Source organism: Parambassis ranga, chromosome 15, assembly GCF_900634625.1.
Source record: "Parambassis ranga chromosome 15, fParRan2.1, whole genome shotgun sequence".
NCBI classification, from domain to species: Eukaryota; Metazoa; Chordata; class Actinopteri; family Ambassidae; genus Parambassis; species Parambassis ranga.
This window is the reverse complement of record NC_041035.1, coordinates 681,579-704,452: the sequence shown is the minus strand read 5'-3', so window position 1 is coordinate 704,452 and position 22,874 is coordinate 681,579. Positions and strand designations below refer to the sequence as shown.

The window sequence follows — 22,874 nt, the reverse complement described above, 5'->3', positions numbered from 1 at the left end:
CAAGTGTACTGAATTTGGAGCTTTTTATTAGAAACAACAACCCTTTTCTTCTTCTAATCATTTACAGGCTGCTAAAAACACAACAAAAACAATATGTACAGCGTGTAAAATATATTTACATTTCAAACACATCTAACGCATTTTAATTGGACAAAAGAATACCTTGATTCATCCGTCACAGCAAATTCAACATAACAAGTCATTTACTGCTTGTATTTTGAAGTTTTCTTGACCACGCTTCACTGTTTATGGTTGTTACTAGCTTATGAAAGATCTTGGTAAAACTGCTGTTCAAGTAAAAGTGAAATAATAAGATCTCCCCTGATGACAGGTTTTATTGCCCTATCTGACTTAATTGTTTGGTGCTAACAAGGAAACTGCGATTTGATTGGCCAGAGATGCACCGCTTCAATATGTACCATAAAGCTTCACTGGCAGATGCCTGACGGATCGTAGCCCAGCTGCTGTGGTCAGGGAAATGATGGAGTCATCTTTTTTATATCATAACACATGTGTCACATCATAAATGCTGTACGTACAGTATAGTGATATACATAACATGAAAGCAATGTTTCCCTTCAGGACATCTATCTTTCTTACAACTGACTGTATGAAGTTCTACAGTAACAACTGCTTGAGCCCACCTGAGGGCGAAACTGACTTTAAGCTACAGCAGTGGCAATGTCCAGTTTACAATGGCAGTAGGAGCCCTCTTTAGAGGGGTCCCACCTTAATCCACTTACTCGCACTGCTACAACTGCAAGTGAACTAGTCGGATACGTCCCCTGTGATTTTTTTTCCTAGGGCCCCAACAGACTCTAGAGGCACCTCTGATAAAATAATAATCATTTCTCTTCATGAGTTGTGTTGTTTTTTTTTGTTGTTGTTGCTCATTGTTCACAACATCTACAATTAATGTGATCTTCCACCTCAGAAATGACAATCCTCACATGCCGGTCACGTTGAGTGACACAGCCCTTCTAGTTGGGTCTTTCAGATCTCTTTTGTGCTGTTGCCCACAGAGACTGACTAGTTCAATAAGATACTTTTGTCTGTGTTTGTGGGCTGCTCACCTCAGAAGGTGGAGTAAGAGAAAAATTCTCAATTACTTTCAGTGGGAGGGAACATTCTGTCACAGCTAGACATGTAATCCGTTTGGTACGCTTCTTCTTTTCATTTCCCAACACATCAACTATTGTCTGTTTTCCCCAGATATATGATATGATGGTCATTCAGGTTTCCACCAGTGCACAACAATGTCAAATAGTTGTTGTCATCATCCCAAATAGTGTCAGTCAGTCTGTTGTATGGGTCCTCAGAGGTTTTTGGCTGCTGTTTTGGAAATATGTGCCCCTGTATATCGACTGACACCCCTCTCCATATTCTCTCTGACAGGAAATGGAGCTGAGCCACCATGGCACTGAACCCAGAACAAGCACAGTTCAGTGCTTCTCAAACTTTTCAGCTCATAGCCCCACAAAGTGAACTAATTCCATTAGTTACAAGACTAAAAGGCAGGGCTGTGCAGAGCCATGAAGTATGACAGCAAAAGGATGTATTTACTCATTTCAGCCTGGGCTACAGCTGGCCTCCTCTTTTTAAAGAACCTGTGTGCTTAATGTAAAAACTAAACTAAAAATGTAAAAACTGTTTTTGTGTCCTATTCCTCTCAGGCTGAACTTTAGTCATTTGTAACTTATAGAGTGAGTGAGATCTCCCACCAGTGATCAAAGCCATTTCATTTTAGAGAACTGGGTGAATCTACATCATCCCAGTTTTTTTTGTAAATCCAGCACAGAGCAGCTTTAATTAATGATTAAAAGAAAAAGGCTGCAAGTACACTATTCACATTTCCTCGGTAATAAGAGAATCTTCTGAACCCGACTAACTAGTAGCTACTCATCTTCACACAGATTCAAGTTAATGAGGATGCATGTTCAGCAGCACAGAGTGTGCAAAGGCTAACAAAGAGGACATAACTGCAGAACCTAAATGAACACCCTTTACTATTTTTGTCTGTACATTACAAATGCTGCCATAAATAGGACCAAGCCGCTCCCAGCTGTCTCAATATACGTAAAAGCTTATTCCTGTCATTGCACATATTTCATATTTCACACATTAACATTAAATTACTTGAATTGCGGCAGCTTTATACACCTTCTCAATGCTCTAGTGCACAGAGATAAACTTGTGCTTTAGAATCACCGCTCCACCAGTTTAAACAGCTGCTATGATCGGCTTTCTTTCTATCCAAACATGATTTCTTGTCAGGTCTTACATTAGAATAATAACCTAGGAGACTGCTACATTAGAGTCTGGAATCAAATAGAATTTCATAATAGCAGGAGGTGAAGAGGTAAATGTTATTACTTGTTTCTAACCATTTGACACCTCGGGTGTCATATAATTAGGACTGGAAGTGGTCAATCAAAAGAGGATTGATTGAAATCTGATTGAATTCATTTTTATGCAGATGATGTGTTTTTCTTTGCTCAGCTGTTTACAGTAGGCAGAATTTAATAGAAGAACAGATTTTGTTTGTTTGATCAAAATAAATACAGGAGGCTGAACCACCTTTAGACTGTTGATGTTCCAGCCGATGCCAGCGGGGGCAGGTCTTTGAACTAGTGAGTCAAGACATGGGCAAAGGCATGAGTGACACTTGGCCAAGCAGCTGTCAATACTAATTCCTTACAGCCTGTTACAAAAACAATGATATTTGTTTTTTTCCAGCATCTGTTTCTCTTCTGTTTGTCTTTTATGATACTGAAACTACTTCTTTAGGGACTTTTTTTTAATTATTATGGCTTTATTTTTGTGCTAATGTAATTTCATTGCCTTTTAATATTTTCTGACACATTAATCACAAAACAAAGCAACAGACTACAGAGACTAATAATAAATTAAGCAAGAACACACAAACAGCTCAGTGCTTTAGCATGATAAACTCCTGACAGCCACTTTATTTTGGCTCTTCCCTCCATCATGTTATGCACAATGAAGCTAAAATGGAGCCACAAACCAGGTGCATAGTTTGAAAAGAAACGTGTGTGCTTGAACAAAACCCTAGATGGAAAAGGCACAGGCATATTCAGAACATATCCCCTCTCTTTGTGGCTGAACTGCCATGCTAGAAGGGAAACCAATGGATCAATACCACATTATGATGTGAAAGGTTATTATAACAGCACGTTTTCATGGTATAACAACTTATTGACACTGTATAACAACATATACACTTATTATGTGACTACATTACTTTTGTTGTTTACAATATTGTATATTAAAACAACAACACTATTTATAATAATTGAATGTCTGTTATAACGTTAAACATTTCACATACACAAACATGATCATTTAAACCAATGAAACACACCAATGGGTTTAAAAATACACTTAGGTGAGACACACCACGATTTCTTTGAAATCTCAACAGTGATTTATCATAAAACGTTTAATGCTATAACAGGATGAATAGTATGTTGTTAATTAAGTTTGTATGTTGTAATAACATGAACAGACTTGTTGTAAAAAACATAATTATAATAAGAATCTGTTCACATTTTAACACGATAATGATCCATTTTTCACTTTCTAGTGTGGCAGTTCAGCACTTATGTGTGTGTGTGTGTGTGTGTGGTGAGTACACAGGAAAACGCGACACATAATATGAACATCATCTAAACTCATCAGAAGCAACAGAACAGCAACACATTTGGACTATCGACTTGTGTACATCATTTTTACATGTCAGTGGGTTTTGATCGTGTCTGTCCATTGAAGATATATATCATTAGAAGCAGTGAAAAACAGAATCACTGTGAAAACCTTGTACCATTTCGGGTGAACACATTTGGTGTTTTAGCCTATTTGGAGAGCTAAGCTCCAAGATTTCTCCATTTCTGTTTGTGAGAGTAGGTTTTACTTGGCTCAAATTGCAAATACAAGACACTGGCTAGTTAGACAATGTCCATTCGTGGCAGCAGCTGAGATTCAGTGTATAGCTCCAGATGCTTGTGTGACATATTGTTCAGACGGCAGCAACCATTTTGGAACTTTGCTGTAGGTTCAGAAATCATTCCGTTTTTCAGACAATGTGAGCCCACAGCAAAACATCTCCCTTAAACACATTTAGGCTTCTTCTGTGCATCCAATTATTCACAGCATCCTGCCTCTCCTTGCCTCAGCAAGCTTTGTACAAATTTGGGGAAATAACCAGTCTAGCAGCATGGTGGCAGGGTTCCATGTTCTAAGCCTCACTGGGTGTTTTCCCCTGGCTGTCATTGTGGCATATTGCTGACTGACAGACCAACAGCTTTACACGTCAGTGTCTGGCTTCTCCACCAGTTTCAGAGCCTCGTGCATGCCAGCTGCTGACAGCTTCCGATTGATGTTCCTGTAGCGGCACCGCAGGAGGTTGCTGTAGGTGGTCCTCAGATCACGGTTGAAAAATGCATAAATGAAAGGATTAATTAGGGAGTTGGCGTAGCCGAGCCACAGCAGAGTTCTTTCCAGCCAGAGTGGCACACAGCTGCACTCTACGCCGCAAACAAATGGCCTCGCAGTGGAGACCAAAAAAAACGGCAGCCAGCAGAAGGTGAAGGCGCCGACTACAATGCCCAGAGTGGCCGCGGCCTTCTGTTCCCTTTTGAAGATGGACTGGTTTTTCCTCTTCCGACGCTGGTGGTGCTCGCCCGTCTTCAGGAGGCGGGAGACACGAGTGCTGCACTCCTCCTCCACCTCTCGCTGGAGCTTCAACGCTGCCGCCACACAATCCAAACTCTCCTCCTCCTCTTCCTCCTCCTCCTCTTCTGCTTCCTCATCCTGCCCCACCTCTGTTCTCTCAACACTTCCTGTTTCTCCTGATTCTGCCGTTTGCTGAATTTTAGGCCCTCCTCTCCCCCCTCGCAGAGCCACCCCTGGACGATGCTCGCCGTCCCTGGGAAACCCGGTAATCGTGTGCTTAGCTGCGCTGAGTTTGGCGGCTCGGAAGATCCTATGATACATGATCAGCATCACTGACATGGGGATGTAGAATGCTACAGCTGTAGAGTAGACAGTGTATCCAAAGTCCTGACTGATGAGACAGACTCTGCCGTCGTTGACGTTTTGTGCCCAGCCAAACAGAGGGGGGAGGGTGATGGAGGCAGACAGCAGCCACACTGACAGGATCATCTTGGCCATACAGCAGCCGTTCTGCCGAACAGGATAGGTCAGAGGTTTTGTGATGCCCAAATACCTAAAGGAAAGAAAGAAATATTTTAACAATTCCTGGCCTTATTATCATCTCTCCCCCACCCCACACACAACACAAGGTGCCCTTCACTGAACCGCTTCACTACAGTCTGTGGTTGACATATGCAGCCCTCAGGTAGGTCATTTTATGAAAGAGAAGCTGAGGGTTACCATATGGGATCAGGAGACCTTTCAATGTTAGGTAAAGCTTCTACAGCAGATCCTTTATTAGTACCCAAAAAGAGAAACTTACAAAAATAAAAATTCAGTAAGTAGGTGACAATGCCCTAACCGTGTATGTGTTGCAGCCACAGGGGCCAGTTCCATTCTTGTCGGGGTTTAGTGCTAACCTTCTCTTCTTTCATAAACACATTGCCAAGGTTTATGAAGGTATTTATACTACAGTTATATTGTATTATAGTATGTATTTTGTGCAGTTATAAAAAAAAATACTTCGTTTCTGTGACAACTTTATCTCACCTGTCAATGCTGATTACGCACAGGGTCATGATGGACGCGGTGCAGCACATCACATCCATGGCGATAAAGACGTTACAAAAAAACTGCCCAAAAATCCACTGACCACCAATCAGGTCCGTGATACTGACGAAGGGCATTACGGCCAGAGCCACCGACAGGTCCGCCACGGCCAGAGAAACGATCAGATAGTTGGACGGCTGGCGCAGCTTCTTGACGAAGCACACGGAGATGACCACCAGTAAGTTTCCGCAGATGGTGGACAGCGTGAGCATGGTGAGCACACCGCCGATCAAGACCTTCTCCACCCTGCCGTAGCTCAGGATCTGCTCGCCACATCGTGTCCCGTTCGTCTCCATGACCTGCGGCTGACTAGATGTGGACGGAGAAGTCGCTGCCGCTGCTGCCGCTGCTGCTGCAGCCTCTGCGGCGCCCTGCGCAATCTTCAGCAGCCGGGGCGCAAGAGCTTCGGAGATCATCATCATGTTGGTGGAGCCCCCGGGATCTCCACCGCCGACTCTATCCTCTATCATAAGCGAAGACCTCATGTTGCCACTACCGAAAGTTCCGTTACTCGTTCCCACAACAACCATTCTGCTGCCTTCCGTTCCGTTTTATCCATGGACTTGGAGAGCTGTCCGGAGGTGGCATAGACGCGCACAGATGTGCTGGTGTTGGTGTGAAAAATGACTAATTCTTTTCCATACTCACCCTCAGGATAAAACTACTCTGGGATGCTCTTTTTCTCTTGATAAAGCCTCGGCGCCTTAATTCATCTATTTGGAGACATACTCGTCATTACGCACGTGGCGCGCCGCGGGCATACTCCTAAAATACCTGACCTATAAAATACCGATTTTATTTCCTGTTGTATGTAGACACCCTGGCTACCAACCGACTTCCCAGCCTGATGTTCAGAGAGACAAAACCTTACTCCTCATAACGCGCACATATATGTCACAAAAGTTGACGTGTGACGTAAAAAGACAAGCTCAATAGCCTATAGGCTGCCGATCACGCATTATAGATACTTGCACACAAATACAGACCAAAATCTCCTGTGCAATTCTGACGCTCATACTACTGAACAGGGACTGTCCCCGCAGGTCACCGTGCGTATTTGCGCAGAATGCAGAAATGTTTAATCGATTTCAAAGTTATTAACCTCCACTCTCACACACACAAATACACACAAAGACAAAATATAAGATTACATAGAATGTTAATGGACAGTCCAACTATTAGATGAAAGATGCCTCAATTATTTTGCTATTTACAATTCAGCTTAATGCGTAAAATTATGAGTGCTGTAACAAAAAGATTCCCGCCCCCTCCAAAGACTTCTGACATTTATGTTCCTGGAGGTGAGAACAAAGCACTCTGAAAGCCTTTTTCATGCTTCTCTAACCTAAAACCAAGCGCTGAACGGTAACTCCATGTGAGTGTACTTCTGATGTGGTAGGTAGCCTTGGATACTGGCGCCTCCAAGCGGCCACAAAACGTATCTGCATGCTGTCAGGCCTATGATAATGGATTTCCTATTATGTGCACCTATACCATATATGCATATAATAAGTTGTAACCTTGTTATGTGTTTGTAAAGGACTAATTTAGACATGTGGTTCTCAGATAGGAACCCACGTCCTGCAGAGGTCGCAAAGGAGTCTACATTTACTTTAATTAATGTGTTGTCTTATATAAAATCATACATACTTTTTGCACATTTGCACAACAGGGACATATTTATGTGTTGTTGTGAGCTAACCTCTTGAAAGTGGTTAACTTTTAACCCAAAGTGGAGCACTTACAAATTTGCTTTGTGCATTGAAACCGATGAATAAGAGGAAGGTCACAACACCCCAGTATAGAAGAAACACTGGTCCTGACTCAGTGTTAACATCATCATCCTTCATCATCATTATTTTCAATACTTTATAGTTAGTCATTAGGAAAAAGGGCGATCATCTCTGACGTGGAGGTTAACAAGGGAAAAACAAGATTCATTTAGCCAGTCATTGAGTTTAAGACTACCGCCTCTTCAATATGTGCCTCGTTTAAAATCGTTATTGCATTTTGACATATAATACAATTGCAGAAGACATATTTCAAAGACAAATCCCCAAACACAGAATCATGCAGAGAGGCCATCTAAAGCTCTGTTAAAGGTCGGGTAGGAGATTCTGATGCACTTTGTGTTAAATTAGTGTAACTTCTCTTTACAATCCAATAGCAACCGATTAGTTCGTCAGTTTCTCTTTAAAACGAAGAATATGAATCATCTGAAGCTATAAAACATAAAAACATCAGCCAGTCCTCCGGGTGGACCCTGTAGGAGTATTGGCTGGTTGTCACTCTCTTCCTGCTCTGTGCACCAGAGAGGTACGTGCATGATGGGCGAAGTCACAGACTGGTTGGAGGCGTGGCTTCAGGGTGAGCTCAAAGAGAAAGGGGCGTGAGTTTACTTTCCAAATCTGGCTGACTCACTGAGTTTTCAAAATCCCCTACCCTACCTTTAACAATAACAATACATTGAGTAAGTCGTTGCCCTGAACATCTGATGGCAGATTGAATATTATAGCATTTTAGAATCTAGTAAAGTCCATATCTTCGACATCTACCGTGAGGTTGGCCTTATCATAAACTGATGTTGCCACTGATTGTCTTTTTAAGTCTTTGTTGGACAAAGCATGTCAGTCCAATGTACCAAACCTGCCAGGCTTATGACCACGCTCATCTCTGTGCACTGTGGTTTCAGCCTCTGTGCACCTGCTGGGACAGTTTACTATCTGTGATCAATGCATTCATTTATAATCTTATTTTCCTTTTGTTGCCTTATTACTGTATTCTAATAGGCGCTGGCAGGTTGAGTCAATGAATAAATGAGTGAAAATAAACTGTTTACCAAGCACATTAGGCTGTATTTATAAGGCTCGTGTTCCCATTTTATTCCAAGCCCTTTTGTCAGATTAACAGGACTGCCAAGCAAACAGCTACAAAGTATTAAACGCTGATGAAAACCATTGTTAGGATAAAGTTGCAGCTTATTCAGAGTCTGCAGTTTGTTCACCTGCAGTATGCATGTGATTGTCAGAGTTTGAAGAAGGAATAACCACACACAGTTCAGTCCAATACCAGTGTTTTGAATGGGTTATAATAACAGAATCTAGAATACACAGTGGATCATAGCAAATGTATTAGCTGCATGTATTTGATGTTTTTATGCACGTTGTTTATAGGACAGTGAGTGAGCTGGTGAGCTACAGAGAACAGAAGGCAAAGGAAGGGAAGAAGAAGAGACCCCCACCACTGTGACGTATACTTTTAAACGTTTTGTCTCTTTTTCTGCCAATTTTACTTCATTATTATTTATACATTATTAAATGTGTCTTTAGAAAGAGAAGAAGAAGAAGAAGAAGAGGGGCTGAGCACGAGACACCACTTCCATGGTGAGTTAAGATTATTAAGATGACAAAGTTAACAAAGTTTTGTCTTTTAGAAAGCCAGAAGAAGTCAAGGCCGAAAGACAAGCGGTCAGCATGGAGAGCCCTCTTTTTTTAATTTAAAATACATTTATTTGATTCTAAATACTGTTTAGTATTTCTTTTTTATATTGTTGAACAGTGAAAATATATATGACTGCACACTTTAAAGACTTTTTAACTTGTGGCATGTTACAATACACGCCTGTTCTTTATTGTGCATAGGGCAGCAGCAGCATCACCGTCTGCTGTGTTTTAAACTCAATAAATGTAAAGTTTGGATTGACACAGGCTTTTTTCTTTAAGGGATTCATTTCACAACACAAAGTACAAGGTGCTCAGTTAATGATAATTGCTTAGATACACTAGAACAATAACTACTAATAATTAGCCTTTGCTAATAACCATCATTTTCTCTGTGTTTTAATGTTCCTATGTCTTTGTACCAGACCTTGTTGTCCAGTAGTGTGCTTTGATCAGTGGTTATCCAATCCAACAGCAGTCTCTGTTGGTACATGTTACATGTTTTCAACATGCATGAAGCATCTATTGTTTCCTTTATAGAGACATCTATAAACAATAATGTTTATAATGTATGTTATTTTCACTTTAGGCCAGTGCAGTTTGCCTCAACTCATTTCATTTCAGACTCGCAACCCTATGGTTGAGTCCTCTGACAGCCAGACACGACCGAAACGGAGACAGAGCTGAAGGTCCCCAAAGTCAGAAACAGGGAACAGCTAATACACTATAGGGGCCCTAGGCAAGAAGGTACCACACATATGAAAATATTAAGGAAACTTTGTAAAACACAATCAAAATATATCATAAAAATATAGAAATATGTACTCTGTACAACACAGTCAAAGCAAGTTATCAAAAACGCAGCTCGATGTTACACCGTGTGGGCGGGGCAACGCCTCGAAGGTGACCCTTCTATCATAACATCACCTTTTCATATCACCTCATCGTCATATGGGGCGTGGCCACATGGCTCAGCAGCGCCCCCTGGATTAAGATCTGAGTCCCTGTTTGACCTACACACATGAAACTCGGTACACGTATGTATCACCTCTAGACGAGAAAAAAAGTCTCTTGGAGGTACCCTCTAAAACACACAGGAAGTCGGCCATTACGAACTCCTCCTAGGAGATTGGTCCAATCCAGCTGAAACTGGTCTGCTTACTCTTAAGGCATTAGGGACCAAAAGTTGTTTGTGAGATTAAAATGATATTTTTTACTTCAGTTCAGTAAACGGCACAACTTGCCCCCAGTGTGGGGTAAATTGTGCCGTTGATAACTGAAGTAAAAAGATCTTTAATCTCACAAACAATAATGCTGTATAAAAGCAAGACAAATTCATTGTTTAGTTAAAGTTTAAACATCATCAGAGGCCAATTTCATTCAACAAGGCCTAGTGCCACATGAACACATGCTCCGAACAAACTTAACCCTCTGGGCACCCTTCGATTTTGGCTACGTTCGGACCCCTAGGGCCCAAATGTGTACCTCTCTTAAAAGTGCTATAACAATGCCATATATAAATATTTTTTTTTCATTTTTTTATTTCTTTTCAGCAATGCCAGACCTATCCATAGATATACAATTTTCTATATGTTTTATGTTTTTGTGTTATTTTTGTCATACAAATATGTAATTCATAAACAGAACAACTGAAAATATGCAAGATTTTTAAAAACTGAGGTGCCAGGTAAGTCACTTGATATGAGGAATTTACAGCCTTGACTAAGTCAATAATTGATAAAAAAATTGATTTTGATGCATTATTATTATTGCAGTAATAAGCCATTATTCAAAAAAACTCACACTCGGACCCCTAGGGCCCAAACGTGTACCTCTCTTAAAAGTGCTATAACAATGCCATATATAAATATTTTTTTTATTTTTTTTTTATTTCTTTTCAGCAATGCCAGACCTATCCATAGATATAAAGTTTTTTATGTATTTATTCTATTTATGTCATAAAATGGATGATTTTTTGGAAGAAAACAGAAAATACGAAATATTTTTAAAAGTAATAACAATGTCATTTAGAAATTCAAAAATCATTTTTTTAAATAACTACAGATTTAATTAGACATAGAACATTTATATATATATATTTTATATATATTATATAATCATATTAATGTGTTTTGCATGTGTTTTAAGGCAAACAGTGCAGATGACATTCATCATCTTCTGACCCGCTTCATCCTGCAGTGCGGGGTCACAGGGTTGGGGGGGTGGGGTGGTGATGGTGGGGGGGGGGGTGATGGTGGGGGGGGGGGGGTTCTGGAGCCTATCTCAGCTAACTTCGGGTGAGAGGCGGGGTACACCCTGCACAGGTCACCAGTCCATCGCAGGGCAACACAGACAAACAACCATTCACACTCACACTCACACCTACAGGCAGTTTAGAGTGACCAATTAACCTAACTTGTCTTTAGAATGTGGAGGAAGCCTGAGTACCCGGAGAGAACCCACGCAGGCACAGGGAGAACATGCAAATTCCACACAGAATCGCCACCCCAGTCAGAATGGAAGCAGGAACCTTCTTGCTGTCCTCTTGCAGTCCTCTGTGGCAGCACGGTGGTGCATCATGATGCATTTTGCAGACATGGGCCCCGCATTTGGCACAGTAGCTCCACACTGGAATGCATGTCCTCAGGAAAACAAAAGGTTAAAGGTGCTCTAGAGGCTGCTGATCATCCTGACCTCAGAGCAAAATGTGACAAATAGACACCTTTGTTCATTAGTGGGAGCATCACTTTGCAAGGGTGTAGTAGCATGGACGGACACCCTACACCCTTGTCACTTTACCATTTTTGGAACTCCAGTGAAATCTCCAGTTGCTGTCATCCATTTCCTCCGCTTGTTCTTCTTCCTCTTCCTCTTCCTCCTATTCTTCTTCCTCCTCTTGCTCTTCTTCTCCCTCTTCCTCCCCAGTGGTGCTGCCAAGGTCCTCCTCTGGACAAAATTCCTATGCGGATACTTCCTGGCTGTCAGAGGATGATGTGTTTTCATCAGTGGCCTTGGGGGACCTCAAAATGGCAGCAAGTGCCTCTTCAAAATTTAATCTCCTCTTCATGGTTGCTCGTGGTGGCATGACTGGCCAGATAAACTGTACAATGTTCTTCTAGACTTCAAAGATGCACCTACATAAACATGGTGCACACATCCAATAGGAGAACGGACCCTCTGTATGATCTATCTTTTCATCATTTGAATTTACGTGCACGCACACACGTGTACGCACACATGCACACACGCGTGCACACATGCACACACGTGCACACACACATGTGCACACATGCACACAATATATTCTCAGCAACACTAACACCACTTGTTTATCAACAGAGCTTGATTTTTTAGACTTTGATTTAACACACACACACACACACTCACACACACACTCACATGCACGATATGATTCTCTATTGTCTCTTTTATATCAAGCTGAACACACCAAAACCATTTTTATGAAGTTCAGTTATTTTATTTCCTTGCATTTTGCAAGGTAATAGAAGTAGGTCTTTATAAAAACTGTGAGGGAGCTGTGCCCCCCCCCCCCCCCCATTGTGGGTTAAGGGGTCATAACACCTAAAATGTGTTTTTTTTTTTTTTAAAGGAAAAGGTTCAGAACTATAAGGGATATGTGGGGAAAACATAATAATATGTCAAGATTAGAGTATATCAAAGATTTGCTGATATAATGGGAGTCAATTGGCCAAACGTGTACCTAAGGGTGCAGAACGTAACAAAAAAGTTTATCTCCCATTGTGTACAACTTGCGAAAGTGGGGACAATTGATTTTTGTAAATAATCATAAAAAAATATCCCTGGCCAAGTTTTGTACATTTAGCCTTTAAACTGACGGATATATTGAGAACCAAAATACAAAAAAAAAGCAAAATGTACACGTTTGGGCCCTAGGATGCCCAGAGGGTTACACTTCCAGAATCTTCACTGATTCAGCCTCCTGCTGGACATTCCACTTGTCAAAGCTGCATCCAGCATCCATCCAACTCTCCAACAGCTTATACTATCAATATCGAACATATCTGGCCTGCTTTTGGCCTCTGATCCAGCTGGCAGGCACATCAGTGTTATTTCTTTGTATTATATGACACCTGAGCCATGAACCACTGGCACAACCTAACCCAGGCCCTTTGGCACAAATTACCCCAAGCCTCCATTTGGAATAAAATGCCATTTGTCATGTTTTTGTTTCTAAAATAAATGAGAGTCCATCCTGCAGCATCAGAATAATGCTTCATCTATCTAAGTTATCCTGTTTACTTCTAACAAGCTGACTTCTTCTGACGTCATAGTGCTGCCATGCTAACAGGTGCCCCCTGCTGGGCCTCCGTGGGGACCAGGCTGTTACAGGAGGTGACTCCCAGCTCCTGCTCCACTGTGAGTCCTGCCACAGTTTAACACATCCCCGCCGAGGAGCCGTGGAAACACGCTGTTGCCAGGTTGGAGAGAAATCCGCCGTGAAGCGGAAGCTCTGTCCGGGTAATCTGAGGGATAGCAGGGACCAAATCTGGTCTCCGTGAGGAACACAAGTGTTAGCTGGACTTCAAAACACGGCCGTGATGAGGAATAATGAGGAGAAGTGAATAAAGGGCGTTCAGTCATGGATGTGTTCACCGTGATTATCCGTGCCGATGAATAACTGTCAGGCAGGCGACCGTTCCGTCCGGAGGCCGTCGCCGCTTCCTCCTTCACCGCGCAGGGCTGACGGCTGCCTGACATCACTGGCTGGTACTTGGGAATGAATCATCGCCTTTATCAGGGGGGTGTTCCGGGATGCTGTCACTGCACCTTTAACACAGCCAAGGCGAACCGGCACGTACCCAAACCCACCGACCCCGGCCGCGTCCCTGCGCCCTCCTGAGATCACAGCGCTGTTTGTCTTTCCAGCCGCCATGGAGGAAATACTGCGCAGGCTGCAGAAAGACGCGTCCGGCCACAAACACAAAGGCATCCGCGACGCCTGCGTCTACGCCTGCGGTGAGTGTACGACCGCCCGGGCTGCAGGGAGGGAGGGATGGAGGGGCAGGCTCACCTGCTAGCTTTGAGGATGTAGCAGGTGCCACACTAATCCCAGACTCCCGGAGACCTGAACCGATACAGTACCACCATGAAGCTCTGAGGATCCTTTATCTGTGGTGGTCAGTCCAGGTCCTGATGGTGGGTCCCTGCAGAGCTTCATCAGAACAGTCCAAGCTGCTTTTTGTCAGTGGGTTAGGCCCTGATCACCCACTGCGTGATTACAGTCTCATTATCAGTCAGGTATTTGCAGACTTTGATTGGTGGTATATGAAGGTTTCCGCATTAATAGACCACCCAAAATGTACAAATGTGTTACACTGACTACAGGGGACACCCAAACTCATTCATATTTCTTTAGGCTACATTGCTGACATGCTGTTTCTGTTTAATCTGATTTGCTTCTTTGTAAACTGTATGTTTGAGGGGCTTCTGTTTTATGCTTCCTCAGTCTCAGGCAGCTATCATGCACAACAAAAGGACTATTTATATGAGTTATGTGTAAGTTTAGAGCGCCACAGGGCTGTCAAGTCATGGTATCACATGTAGTAAATATAGCACGAACAGTCAAATCAGATCAAAGTTCTGCCCTGTGATCGGTGGACAACTGGAGTTAACCCGTTCCCATGAACCCTTGCCAGCCTCGTTACTGTCTGCTGCCACAGTTCACTGCTTGTTCCACAGGTTCTCTGATAAGCCTCACTGCGGGCTGTGCTCTGCCAGTTGGAAAATGTCCTGGAAAATGTATTGAGCACCTTTAGAAAAAGTGGAAAACCGTGACTGACGTCAGAGGGAACGCCATCAGCACTGATGGGCACAATGTGCCTGTCTGACCTTTTCGGTGGTGAGACAGTAAAGAGTGGGTTTAGGTTGTGCTGATGAAGGAAGCACTGTGTAACACACACATTGTCCAAGGGATGTGGACCAGACACAGCATCCACAAGTGTGGTCTGAATTATTCAGTTCAAGTCAGTTTTATTTATATAGTGCATTTTACAATCAGAACTGGTCTCACAGCGCTTTGATCAAAGTGCTTATGCTTATTTCTTCTACAGACTTCCTGACACGCCCATAACATGGGCAGTTTCATCAGTGCAGTTTATGACCACCTCTGTACAGGGCAAGGGCCAGACTGTTGTCCACTGGAGCTGGAGTCCTATCTGTAGCATGAGCGCCTGTGCACAGTGCAGGAAATTAGTGTTGTCAGCAAGTCTCTTATTTCAAGGTTCTGCTTGGGAACCTGTCGTTTTTCTGTCAGTTCACTGAGGTTAAGTCAACATGAGGATGCACTTCAACATATTCACTTACCACTGTATCAATACTGCATGATATTCAGCTGGAACTACGTAAAATGTATCAGAACTACAGCTGGAGACCAAATGGCCTTATCTATGAAAACGTGATTGTTTAAATTAAATATGACCCATCTTCTGTTATTAGAGCAAAGGAACATATTTCCAAACATACTTTATTATAACAAAAAATAAACTTAGAAGTGTAAAAACAACAAGATCTAAATGATGGGGAAGAGAAACCACAACCAAGACCCAGGTTTGCTTAGGTTTACTCATGATATAAGATGAGACACGCTGAATCCTCCCCAAAGCATTATACCGCCACCACCATGTCTGACTGTAGGAACGTGTTTCTTTCTCCAAAAAGACCACATCTCTGTGAGCCAAGAGCTCTAGGTTTGTTCCATCTGACACTTCCACTCTCTCTGGGTTTCTTTCCAGAACCTTCCACATGTTTCTCTTCCTGTCTCTGCCTTGTTCTGTTGGACTCTCAGAGCTCCCTGATAAAACCTCTCACAGTTCTTGAAGCTCTTTGATAGACTTGTAGATCTTCTCCTGCTGTAGACACCAACACATTCTCCACTCTAAACTAGTTTCTTTACTTTTGTGATGATGCTATCACAAGTGTTGACAGAGACAGATAGAAGACAAAATGTTACTTACTCAGCATGTGGGAAATACAAAGAATGATGATAATATTAATTTTATAATATCTTCATAATTTTGTCTCCACCAGTTGTTCCAGTGTCTTCCAGACTGTATGTTGTGTTGGAACTCTACAGATACACCTGGGTGTCCTTTATTTTTGTTCTTTATTCAGTTATTGTATCTCATGTTGCAAACATAGGTGTCTTTATTCCTATATCATATGACATATCAATCACCATGTCTCATTTGGTTTGTTTCATTAATCTACAGAAACACTTGAGTCCCAGAATGGATCTGCTAAGATTTCCCCCTCACAGCTTCGGTAAGTCTGGCTTTATATAACTAAACAAAAGGTTAAAAATGAGCATATTAATGTGCTCGTCTGGTTTTACTAACCGTATACTGTACAGCCTACAGCTTACTGCATGGACCTGTTAACTGTTATATTTTAAATAGTCCTGGCTTCCACACCTCTGTTGTACTCAAAGGGAATCATTTGAATGGATGTTGGTGATACAATCATTTCTTTGTTGATAATGCAAACGGTGGACCTTAGCACCCAGCTGTGCAGGCTTTGTGTCATTTTAAAAACATTCCTCTGAGTGAAGAATTATACTTAAAGTTATTTTTATTTTCCATCCAATATCTGAACCTGCTTCGTCCTGCAGTGCAGGGTCACGGGGGCTGGAGCCTGTCCCTGCGGGTGAGAGACAGGGTCCACCCTGGACAGGTCACCAGTCCATAATGGGGACACATACAGATAGACAACCATTCACACTCACACCTACACAATTTAGAGTGACCAGTTGACTTAACAAGCACGTCTTTAGAATGTGGGAGGAAGCCAGAGTACCCAGAGTGTTTTTAGTGATTTTTTTTTAAATGGTATAATTTTTGTCACACTATACCCCCAGTGTATATGTGTAGAGATAACCTTTGTTATGACTCTGTTGTCAGGCTTTTGTGTTTGTGTTGCTGCTTCTTGCATTTGTGTGGACCTTCACAGCCACAATACTTTCATACTGAACACTCATTAAATTATACTGAGCTAATGGCAGCCAGATGCTGTGCAGTCAGTAAGCTGTGAATAGACAAGAGTCTGAACATCTGATCATCCATGTGTCCATGTCATAAATTCTGGATGTTGCAGATCTATATGCCATAAATTATTCATGCAATAAACTGCTGTTTTATTAGAGATGATTAGATTCATTATTGATGATGATGTCTTCATGAAACAGTGGGATTGTGTGCAGCTGTGCTCCATTGTCCCAACAAAACAGATCTAACCTTCTATTACAAGATGGGCAATGGGCCACTGGAGGAAGATGAACAGTACAATCACACTGTTATTAGAGGGTGCTAGTTATGAGATACCTATTTGAAAGAACAAAGATAGTAATTGAAGTAAGCAGCATTTGTCTTTCTCTTTGCATCCTCATATATAGACTGAATTTATTTAGCATGTTGGCAACTAGCGTGCCCAGTGTGGCTCCCTGCAGGATTTTTGAAACTGTATAGTTTATGACAGATCAGAGCAGCCTGAGAGCACAGAGATGAAGCCTGCTATCCTGCCATCGGCAGCACACAGTGAGTCAGCCAAGCACAAATAATGATGGGAAGACAAGACAGTGTGAAGACAAAGAAAGAGTGAAGTCAGGAGAAGTAAACACAGTGGTGAGGTTACATAACAGCCCTGTCTTCAACTGCAAAGTGAAGGATTTGGTGGGAAACAGAATAATCATTATTAGCACTCTGTGTTGTCAACAGGTTTGGACCAATAAGGGTCATGTGAGGAACTGGCAGTTTATATGGGCAGGTTCTAGGTGTGACAAAACAAGAACGATTATTCATAAAGCTTTCTGTTTCCTAACAGTGCCTAACAGTGCCTTTTATGCCTGTAAGCTGACACTTTGCTGCTGCAATTGGGAAATTTCCCAGCTTGGGATGAATAAAGTATTTTCTATTCTATTCTATTCTATTCTATTCCATACAAAGATAGCAATCTGCTGGTCTGCTAACTGCTACCTGCTACCTTCAAACCTCCTCAGTGTGTTTTGTCTTCTGCACATTCTTACTGTATGATTTGGTGTTAGGACCAGTTAGCCTAGTTGGGAAACCAAATAGTTGTGGTGCATTATGTTACCAAATTATATATACTAGGAACCATGTTACCCCCAAAAGGATACACATGTTCAACCAGTGTGGGTTTTTGTTTTCATAGGAGCATTCACAACTCACAAGACATGGAGGAAACATCCTGCTCATTGTGTGCATAGTAAAAAACACTGGGTGGTGAATGGATCAGATTGTTTAGATTTTAGGATTTATTGATCCAGGCAAAAACAAGGATATGACTTTCTATCATATCTTGATATGTGCAGCTTCTGTGGGTTGATGAAATGTGAGGTCAAATGAGAAATGATCAGTGAGATTGTTTCCCCTCAGATGTGATTTCATATGCTGCACTTGAAGTACAATAAGTGTAGTATTACAAAGAAAGGGAAGAAGATCTGGAGTTTATGATGAAGGTCAAGACTGATACGTTCTAATTTTCTGCTGGCTTCCCTTTGTCCTCCACAATCTCATTTCCTGTGGAAGAACCTCTAGTTAACTCTAACATATTACTTTTTCCACAGTGTGCATGAGGTGTTTCTGTGTTTGGTTTCCAGCAGACATGGTGGTGAACATTAAGACCAAACACCTCCACTGTGGTCTCATGTGTCCATAGGACATTGTTCCTCGTGTTGTTCTTTGTTCAGATGCAGTTCAGTGAACCTCAGTCCTGCTTCCATGTGCTTTTTAGACAGAAGAGTCTTTCTCCTGGTAACCCTTCAAACAAACTTGTTCAGTCTTCTAACTGTGCTGTCACTCTAACATTTAACATGCTCACATGGAACTGTGTCTGACTGCTAGAGACAGTATTACTGCACTACAAGTTGCAACATTATCTTGATTTGTGTGTTTCCAGTGAGCGCTGCCTGCTGCCTCTACAGATGGCCCTGGAGTCTAAAAACACCAAACTGGGACAGCTTGCACTCACTGGGATGCAGGTGCCACCACAGAGATATTTTACTATTATCAGAATTCCTTTATTTATCCCCGAGGGGAAATTCCTTTTTGTTCCAGACAAATAGAAATCAAAGATAAATTGAAATATATAATAAATATCTAAATACCTATCTAGGTATTTAGATAAATAATAAGATAAATTATAGTAAATCCCTGAAAATGATACTATCATATTATTATACTATTAGAACGGTTTTATTTTTTGTAACCTTTCTTTTATTCCTCTTTCCTATAAATGCATTTCTCCACTCAGAAACTCCTTTGTGAGGACAGGTTTGTTGGTGGCGTTGGCATGGAAGTTGAGGTCTTGGAGAGACAGTTGCTGAGCCAGATGTTAGAGGCCATCAGAGTCACCCCAACCCTCCATGAAGACCTGCAGGTGGAAGTCATGAAGGTAATGACTGGATGTAAGATCATGTAGTTGTGCCCCTCAAATCTCCTAATCTGACATCCTACATATGTAATTCTTACTTTCTACTGTCTGCTAGATTTGCTAGTTTCCTTTGTTGTGGACTCCGAAACCTGCTTACACCTTTTTCTGAAAAATTCCAAATTCCAAATAAATATATGTTAAACATTCTGATAGTCCACAAGGTATAAAGTTTAATGTACAAATCAAAGCTTAAAATGTATAATATGTATCCTTTTCACCACATTAAAATATATATTTACACACATTGAACATTTACACAGCAACAATTTGTAATGTATCATAATTTACCTACTGGGACTGAAGTTAAGTGAGTAAGTTTGTATGCAGAATAAAAAGTGGTTTGTGTGGGCGATAGTTCAGTAGTCATAGCACACAGAGCTTCTGTTTTTGTCAATATTTAATATTGTACCACATATAATGGAAAATGCTATTGTTGCTTGTTGATATTGATGACAGTTTATTCACACTGAGTCTTGGTGCAGGTCCTGCTGTGCATCACCTACTCACCCAACTTTGACATTAATGGAGACTCCATCCTGCGCATTGCAGAGGTAGGTCAGCCTGCAGCCTCATCGTCACAGATATATATATATATATATATATAAAAAAAAAATAACTCATGTTTAACTTTCTTTCTACGTCACAACTGTATGCCACTTTGTGTTGGACTTTCACATAACATTCCAATAAAATATATTTATTTTTGTGGGAATAATGTGAGAAAATGTGGAAAAGTTCAAGGGGTATGAATACTTTTGCAAGCCACTGTGTATATATATATATATATATATATATATATATATATATATATATATATATATATATACATATATATATACATATATATACATTTTCTCACATTATTCCCACAAAAATAAATATATTTTATTGGAATGTTATGTGAAAGTCCAACACAAAGTGGCATACAGTTGTGACGTAGAAAGAAAGTTAAACATGAGTTATTTTTTTTTTACAAATAAAAAACTGAAAGGTGCAGTGTGCAAAAGTATTCAGCCCCCTTTTCTCTGAGTGCATCCAATTGCCTTCAGAAGTTGCCTGATGATTTCTGACTGATCGAATGTTGACCTAATGACTAGATACAGTCAACCTATGTGTAATTTAATCTCAGTCCAAATACAGCTGTGTGACGGCCTCTGTGGTTTGTTGAGAGAATATTGGGGCGCAAACAGCATCATGAAGTGCAAGGAACACACCAGACAGGTCAGGAATAAAGTTGTGGTGATATTTAAAGCAGGGTTAGGCTATACAAAGTTTTCCCAAGCTTTGAACATCTCACAGACCACTGTTCAGTCCATCATCGGCGAATGGAAGGAGTATGGCACAACTGCAAACCTACTGAGACATGGTCATCCACCTAAACTAACAGGCCAAACAAGGAGAGCACTGATCAGAGACACAGCCAAGAGGCCCATAGTGACTGTGGATGAACTGCAGAGATCTACAGCTAAGGTGGGGGAATCTGTCCATGGGACAACTATCAGTCATGCACTGCACAAATCTGGACTTAATTGAAGAGTGGCATTAAGAAAGCCATTGTTAAAGTAAACCATAAGAAGCCATGTGAGTGACCTAGCAATCATGTGGAAGAAGGTGCTCTGGTCAGATGAGACCAAAATTGAACTTTTTGGCCTAAATGCAAAACGCTATATGTGGCAGAAACCTAACACTGCACATCACTCTGAACACACCATACCCACTGTCAAACATGGTGGTGGCAGCATCATGCTCTGGGGCTGCTTCTCTTCAGCAGGGACAGGGAAGCAGGTCAGAGTTGATGGGAAGATGGATGGAGCCAAATACAGGGCAATCTTGGAGGAAAACCTGTTGGAGTCTGCAAAACACTTGATACTGGGGCGGAGATTCACCTTCCAACAGGACAACAACCCTAAACATAAAGCCAAAGCTACAGTGGAATGGTTTAAAATGAGACATATTAATGTGTTAGAATGACCCAGTCAAAGTCCAGACCTAAATACAATCGAGAATCTGTGGCAAGATCTGAAAACTGCTATTCACAAACGTTCTCCATCTAATTTGACTCAGTTTGAATTGTTTTGCAACGAAGAATGGGCAAAGATTTCAGTCTGTAGATGTGCAAAGCTGGTAGAGACATACCCCAAAAGACTTGCAGCTATAATTGCAGCAAAAGGGGGTTCCACAACGTATTGCCTCAGGGGGGCTGAATACTTTTACACACTACAGTTTTCAGTTTTTTAATTGTAAAAAAAATGAACTCATGTTTAATTTTCTTTCTGCTTCATAATTGTGTGCCACTTTGTGTTGGTCTTTCACATAACATTCCAATAAAATATATTTATGTTTGTGGTCATAATGTGAGAAAATGTGGAAAAGTTCAAGGGGTATGAATACTTTTGCAAGCCACTGTATATATGGTCTGTATGGTGATATCTCTGTTTATCCAACCTTTTTACCTCATGACGAAGCAAACCTGAGGCACAGAGTTGTCTTCATGGACACAGTATTGATTTAACTGTCCCTGATCTTTTTGTGGAACATCAGCTTGTTCTATTTTTAAGCTTTTCTTTGCGTGTCCCCACTTGCTCGTGTTTCATGCTGTAATCTTATTAATTATTCAGAAGCCTGAGAAGAATTTTCCCCTACACTCACAAACGTACACAGGCATGAAGACCAGCTGATGTTAGAAACAGAACAGGATCACCAGTCCTGTGCCATGCTGGACCTCACTTATTTTTCTGATTTTACCATCCACATTCCACATACCGTAGTTACATTTCTGACACTGATGAGAGAAGATAATGAGAGTAAAGGATATACTGCAACACATGTATCAGTCAGCCTTAGCAGCCATTTTCTATCGGTATGGCTTTAAAGGTGAACTTTTAAAGATCAACACCTTCTCATTCAATAGTTGTTTTACATTGTAGATTAATACTGAAGACATCAAATGTATGATGTAACATATACAGAATTATGTAGTCAACAAAAAGGGTTAGACAAACCAGAATATATTTTATACTTGAGGTCGTCACCTGAAGTGCTTTTCCAACAGTCTTGAAGGAGTTCCCAGAATTGTTGAGCTTTGGTCTGCTTTTCCTTCACTCTGCGCTCCAACTTATCCCAAACCCTCTCAGTCAGGTTTAGGTCAGGTGATTGTGGAGGCCAGGT

At 41.4% G+C, this 22,874-nt stretch overlaps 2 protein-coding genes and 1 non-coding gene across 5 annotated transcripts in view; 1 reads left to right on the top strand and 2 right to left on the bottom strand.

Annotated features, from left to right (window-relative positions):
- Positions 1-4,323: 4,323 nt before the first annotated feature.
- On the bottom strand, positions 4,324-6,311 carry htr7a (5-hydroxytryptamine (serotonin) receptor 7a). Its single transcript, XM_028423595.1, has 2 exons — positions 5,722-6,311; positions 4,324-5,245 (listed from the first exon to the last, which is right to left on the bottom strand). The coding sequence occupies exons 1-2, from the start codon at positions 6,309-6,311 to the stop codon at positions 4,324-4,326; spliced, it is 1,512 nt and encodes a 503-aa protein (XP_028279396.1).
- On the bottom strand, positions 5,499-5,612 carry LOC114447842 (U6atac minor spliceosomal RNA). Its single transcript, XR_003671868.1, has one exon. It is a non-coding gene; the product is annotated as a U6atac minor spliceosomal RNA (small nuclear RNA).
- Positions 6,312-13,588: 7,277 nt separating the features above from the next.
- The window catches only part of arfgef3 (ARFGEF family member 3), a 39,598-nt gene continuing 30,312 nt past the window's right edge, over positions 13,589-22,874 (top strand). For all 3 annotated transcript variants that reach the window (XM_028423405.1, XM_028423404.1, XM_028423402.1), the window contains exons 1-5: positions 13,589-14,219; positions 16,472-16,523; positions 19,173-19,254; positions 19,527-19,667; positions 20,189-20,257. In XM_028423405.1, the coding sequence (XP_028279206.1) occupies positions 14,135-14,219; positions 16,472-16,523; positions 19,173-19,254; positions 19,527-19,667; positions 20,189-20,257 (429 nt within the window). In that variant the 5' untranslated portion in view covers positions 13,589-14,134. The remainder of the gene's footprint in view (positions 14,220-16,471; positions 16,524-19,172; positions 19,255-19,526; positions 19,668-20,188; positions 20,258-22,874) is intronic.